Genomic DNA, 6448 nt, shown 5'->3' with positions numbered 1-6448 from the left:
ACCAAACCCTCTGAACAGGCATTGGATCCCTCCCACCAGCAGCCAGAGAGCCCTCCCAGAAAAACAGCCTGTTTGGAAAAGTGCTTGAGAACATCCCGAAGTGATTGGAGGAGAGGAAAACCCTTCCCCCCTGCACCTGACTAGTGGGTATTTACAGGAGTTTTCAAGGCGCCTCTGCACTGCCACTACACACAGCCGGAGTGGATGGACTGCGCGGGGCAGGCAGTGCGACAGGGACCGATGCGATCGCAGTGATAGTGTGTGTGTGCTGCACACCCGCCGGGACCGCTACGCCGACCCACGAAGAGAGTCTGGGAGAAGGAGAAGCCTTGCATCCAAAATGCCGCGCTCCTTCCTGGTCAAGAAACATTTCAATTCATCCAAGAAGCCCAATTACAGCGAGCTGGACACTCATACAGGTAACAAAACGAAATCTAATGCCACCGTGTTACTTCTGAGGTTGCGCTCATTGCGTGGCAGTAATGAGGAGGGGTGGGATTGTTTTTCAGGCTTCAGGGAGTGGGTTAATTCATTCCTAGTTCTTTTTTTTTCTTTTTCTTATAAGGAAGGAGTTTTAAGAAATATGTCAATGCTGCCCATAATGAATCCTAAAAGTTTGCTCATCCACTTGAACTCAAGTTACTTGGAGTGGATTTGGAGTTTTCCTGTACTGTATCTGCTGATGGTAGAATCAAAACTTTCATACAGATCCTTCAGGAAGTTTCACTGCTTCATTGTATCAGGCTGCATAGATTCAGAAGCAGCATGCTGCCTTGAAAAGACGCTCCAACTGTAATTTGTCTGTTTAAGGGCACTGTCTCTACCCATCAGCATATATGTATGAAATAGCATTTCCTTAATCCTCCTGATATTAGATGACCATACTGTTTCATTTTATACACCTTTTAATCCCCAATATGTTCATTTTGCTGCTTCTTGAAATACTTTTGGTTCTCTTACCTTATTTTTTTTTTTTCTCCAGTGATTATATCCCCATACCTGTATGAAAGCTATCCAGTCCCTATCATACCACAGCCAGAGATCCTGAGCTCAGTAGCTTACAATCCCATTACTGTGTGGACTACAACCGGTCTGCTACCGTCTCCATTACCCAACGACCTCTCTCCTCTTTCTGGATACCCCTCATCTTTGGGAAGAGTCAGCCCACCTCCACCTTCTGACACCTCCTCCAAAGATCACAGTGGTTCAGAAAGTCCCATTAGCGATGAAGAAGAGAGAATCCAGTCCAAGCTTTCAGACCCCCATGCAATCGAAGCTGAAAAGTTCCAGTGCAGTTTATGCAACAAGACCTATTCAACTTTCTCTGGCTTGGCCAAACACAAGCAGCTGCACTGTGATGCCCAGTCTAGGAAATCGTTCAGCTGCAAGTACTGTGACAAGGAATATGTCAGCCTGGGAGCGCTTAAGATGCACATCAGGACCCACACACTACCTTGTGTCTGCAAGATCTGCGGCAAAGCTTTCTCTAGACCCTGGCTACTTCAAGGACACATTAGAACTCACACTGGTAAGAACAATCATTACAATTGCTGTCTCTTGTTGCTATAACGTCAGGATGCCTTTTTGCTATTTTTCTCCACAGGTGAAAAAAGCAGCAGTGTTTCTTTACTAACCTTGAAAAGCATCCTCAGAATTTAAAATGTGTCATTAAAAGGCTTAATTCTCCCTCTTGGGGGGTGGGTGGGAGGGAATGTAGCATGGTCTCATAACTGTAGGTCAGATACTGGTATAACTCAGCGTTGCTCCCTCGATAGTTTTAGGATGGTTTAGCCTATTTCCACTAGCTGAACGTTTTTCTTTAAGGATTTTATGTTAACTCTCAGGCTTTGGAAATTGTTAACTTTGAGAAGGCTCCAACTGACTCTGAAATGAGGAGCGAAACCAGAAAGGCAATGCGTGAGGAGCTACTTTTTAGCTCCTTAAGTAGCTGGCATGTTTTGCATGTGCTATGTCAAGTCCTTCAGGATTAGAAATATATCATCACTGAAGCTGGGGATTTTTTTTTCCTCCCTGGAGACAAAAACTTGATTTTGAGTATAACACTGGGTGCAGTGTAATGTCTGTACAGATGTTTGCTGCTTTTCTGTCAAAGCCCTTGCCCCCAGTACCTCACACAGCTCTAAGCAGAAAAAGTTCTAGGAAAATATGTGCAACTTTTGGAGGAGCCCAGCCTAAAAGCACTGCAAGCACCTGTGGATGCAGGAGGTGTCAGCAGCTTCTCCTCTGAGACTGCACTTAGCAGCATATTCTGCAAAGACTGAGTTCTGCAAGTACAATAAGCAGTGCTGAAAGCTGTTGTATCTGTGACCCCATTAACCTTTTATTGCGCATTCTTTATTATAACAAATCCTTTCTGCTTGTTCATTTCTTCTCATAACAGCAGGCTTTACCTGTCCTAAACATGTATTTATTCTTTTTTTTTTTTTTTTTTTTTTTAAAGCTTTATCCTATTTTCCCTTGATGTTTCCTTTTTAGGAGAGAAGCCGTTTTCCTGTCCTCACTGCAACAGGGCTTTTGCAGACAGATCCAATCTGAGGGCTCATCTGCAGACCCACTCAGATGTGAAGAAATACCAGTGCAAAAATTGCTCGAAAACTTTCTCCAGAATGTCTCTTCTGCACAAACATGAGGAATCTGGCTGCTGTGTAGCACACTGAGTCATGCAGTCAATGTTTACCTGGACTTGATGCATTTCTCCACTTCTGTTCCAAATGATAAGTGGAAATCCAAAGGCGTTTTCTCATCTCCTTTTCAGCCAAAAAACCCTCACAACCAAACCACCACCAAACAATCAAAAAAACAAATAGTGGAAGAACTTAGAATGTTAATAGAAATGAGCTTTAAGTAGTTTCTGTTCAGTCATACATCCACATTCTTAAGTGTGAATTCTGAAATATGGGGAAAGACACCATGCGTGACATTTCAAGTAGATCTAAAGGAAGAAGCTTTATCAGCTTTCTTCATAGATGAAGCCAAATGTAGGTCGTCTTTTCTTGCTTAGAAAAGGCTACAAAGTTAACAATACATTCCTGCCAAGCCATTTCAACCAAAGAAGCAGTATTTTAAGTGGAACTCTCAGTAAAAATACTACCCAAGTGAATCTTGCTAGACACCATTTGTCTCAGGTGCCTTAAAAAGTATTCCGAGTTTACCTTAGTAAATGTTTAATATTATTCATTGCTGTGTTTTTATTTTATTTTACTAGAAGCCAAGGCCTTCATTAATGATCCGAAAAGCTTTAAAACTGCATAATTAAGAGCGGGGAAAAAAAAACACATGTAAGAGAATGTATGAAAAATTGAAAGCCGCAAATTAACCGCATGTGCCTTTTTTAAAGAAGAAAAAAAAGACTGTAGCTTCACACATTCCTGGTGCATGCTTGACCACCTGTAACATGGCATAGGTCCTCTAAACTTTTAATCTCTTTAAAAAAACGGGAATAAGTGCAAGAGAGGGGTTCACGGGAGTTTGACAATTATTTTTTTTAAATGCACAAAGGAAATGCAATATTTTCAGCATTACCCCTCCAAGTGCCTTTTTTATTGATGATTTTGTAAAGTATGTGGACATAATGTAAATATTTTTATTTTTATATGATTGAATGTGTCATGAATGAAAGCGAATGGTTGCCTATAGCAGCATCTATAGATAACTTGAAGAAAGTGTGAAGTGAAATTTATGTTGTTTTCTAGCCACTTTTTTACAATAAACATTTTTAAGTAAGATTTCTGTTGTTTGTTCTAATTAGAGAAAACAGCTGTGTCTGGTTTATCAAGGCTTTGAAACACAGAAAAATGCAAATGTCTCTACACAACCAAATGAAGATAAAAGTGAATTTAAGATGCCAATCCTTAGTTTACATGTACTGGACATTAGAAAGGTGTATACCCATTGCATTTTAAACCATTTAAAACCATACAGAGCATTTCTCTAGAGTCACTGCTTTAAAACACCCTTGCTTTTTTGGTACTTACAATGGTATGACAATATTGTGAAGTATATTTTTTCAAAAACATATAAAAGAAGCTTCTTTCTCTAATTTTAACTGTTGAAAGGATGCTACTAGGACAGCCTTTTATAATACTTTTCCCGAGACTCTCACGTTAGGAAATCTGGACCTGATCCAAAGTTCATTAAAGTCAGCAGAGCCCTATAGGTGTTCAGTAACATTTGCATGATATTCTTTTAAAGTAGTAGTCAAGTCACAGTACTATATATGGCCATTTCAGGAAGATGAAAGATATTTTTATTAAAGTATCTTACATATCAGAACTGTCAAGTGAATGCATTATATCTTTGTATCAGCTACTGTATCACAGGAAAGAATTATTCAGTAATAAAAAGTAGAAATATTTTTCTTCAGATGATTTGACTAAGGACTCCAAGATCTGAACTATATAAAAGCATTACAACATCAACAAATCATGTCTCATCATTACTGACTAGTTCAAAACAACACTGTTTTTAACTTGTAACAAAGTAGGAAGCTAGAAAACAGATAAGCACTGGTTGCCATCCAGTCTAAAGACTACATTAATACCTACATTAGGGTACCAGCAGGAACAAGTAATAGTGAAAACAATTTATCAAGAATGTTACTGATGAATAAATAAAAGGCGCACATTTCTTGAAAAAGAGTACATTTCAGCAAAATAATGCAACAGACCATGCATGCCTTTTGACTCCTCCAGTTGTGTCCTGCAGAAGAGTGCTGCAGCAGGGCTGCACCGGAGTAATGCAAGCAATAGGCACATGATGAAAGTTTTGTGCCTATTCTCCACAGGAAGCATGATACTGAAAGATCAGCTCAAATGAACCTTCTCATATTCTCCACACATCTTCTGACAAAATCTCATGGTTATAACAACAATTCCCCAGATCCTGCTAGATTTTTTTTTCTTCAGGAAATGGCTAGAGAGTTAAAGAAAGAGAGGGTTAGTGGGAATTTGTGAGGTAACATTTTGAAATGAACATATGAAGGCATCAAATAACCTTAAAAAGTTTCATGTGGTTACTCTATTGATTTGCACTTCCATGTCATTCTCTTTGAAGTTCTTAGGCTCCAGTGGCTCTTTGTGCAGCTTTCTCTTCCCAGAGCAAAGTTTACTGGAGTATAAGGAAAGCACTGACAGTCAACAGCTATTTGTACTGTCAAAGTTCTAGGTTTGCTCTCCTGTGTCATGTCACAAAGGCTTTTCCATTGTTTTAATTCACACTTTAAATTCTCGACGCCCATAGTAAATGAAATAGCATAAGATCCTGACTTCTTGAATGAGTGGAAATGCTACTGTTGTCCTTAAGGCAAATCAGATGAAAACTTCATCAAAATACAGTATGCTAAACCAAACACAAGTGGAACTGGTCTGATTTGGAGATGACAATCAAGATATGCTACTTTGCATGCCTGTAACACCTGTACTCATAAAACACAAAGATGGGAAAGGCTAGAAGCTCTTCTGGCTCATCTCTAATTGAAACAGTGCTCTATCACAGGTCCTTAGCTCTCTGTCCAGTTGCAGCATAAACTTCCCGGGGAGCTGAATTTCTCTGTTTTTAATGTGAGACTGCTTTCTATTTGCCATCAGGACGTTTCTCAAAAACATCCCGTTCTATACCGGGACAAGCTATTTATCAGTGTAACTTGAATTCTGCTATGAGTTGCTGGTTGATGACTCCTTTGATTTTCTTGAAATGTGATGGAAAACTCCCTCCATGGCTAATCTACCCATTGAATGTCTTTGGCCATTGCTACATTTCTCACAAGACACCTCTCATTCTATATTCAAATTCTCAACTTTTAAAATCTTCTTTAGAAAGATCTTCACACTCTGAATATTTTAATTTGTTTTTGTTTTGTTTTGTTTTTTTTTAATCTGAAATCAGACACTTGTTTTTTTATATTTAATTTTTGATACCAGTGCTAAATGTAAATCTTTTAAGTGAAAAGTTAAGCTATCAAAAGACCAGTCTCTCCTCAAAAGGCACCTGAATGATAGCAGCCTATTACAACATGATTCATAGGTTTTTTTAACTCTTCAGTAACAAGTTGTTTAAAATCAGTAGATCTGGGGGAGGGACTTTTACCTGGCCATTACTCCAAATCTCTGAGTGCATACTTGTTTGGTTATATAATTGTCTATTATAGGGAATGAGGGCTAGATCATTCCTTTAAGATGTTCTGGCAATTGACTTTCACTTCCCAAGTGTACTTTCAGTGTGCAAAGAAGAGCTGTACCGCCTGGGCCCAAGTCAAATGTATCAGTTTCTCAAGGCTGAAGGCAGTAATTGATTCACTTTGTCTTTTCTCTTCCCTTGCTTCCTTCTGAGCATGTTTTCCACCTCAGAGGATGCAGAATGGAGTAAGATATGCCTGAAGTGCAGACAGAACAAAGCACACATTTATGCTCAAAGCACTACAATTATCCTA

General features: G+C 39.3%; 1 protein-coding gene across 1 annotated transcript; it reads left to right on the top strand.

Moving 5' to 3' along the window:
• The first annotated feature begins 257 nt into the window (after window positions 1-257).
• SNAI2 (snail family transcriptional repressor 2) lies at window positions 258-2756 on the top strand. Its single transcript, XM_080611802.1, has 3 exons — window positions 258-419; window positions 983-1528; window positions 2497-2756. Exons 1-3 carry the CDS (start codon window positions 341-343, stop codon window positions 2676-2678), a joined length of 807 nt encoding a protein of 268 aa, XP_080467928.1. The 5' UTR covers window positions 258-340; the 3' UTR covers window positions 2679-2756.
• Window positions 2757-6448: the final 3692 nt, after the last annotated feature.

This window comes from Psittacula echo (genome assembly GCF_963264785.1).
Source record: "Psittacula echo genome assembly, chromosome: 2".
NCBI classification, from domain to species: domain Eukaryota; kingdom Metazoa; phylum Chordata; class Aves; order Psittaciformes; family Psittacidae; genus Psittacula; species Psittacula echo.
The sequence above is the reverse complement of the archived record's forward strand: the minus strand, read 5'-3'. Positions and strand labels throughout refer to the sequence as shown.

Coding starts and splice junctions, on each gene's coding strand:
- SNAI2 (XM_080611802.1), top strand. CDS start 341: ATGCCGCGCTCCTTCCTGGTCAAGAAACATTTCAATTCATCCAAGAAG. Junction 420..982: donor CGAGCTGGACACTCATACAG/GTAACAAAACGA, acceptor TTTTTTCTCCAG/TGATTATATCCCCATACCTG. Junction 1,529..2,496: donor ACACATTAGAACTCACACTG/GTAAGAACAATC, acceptor TTTCCTTTTTAG/GAGAGAAGCCGTTTTCCTGT.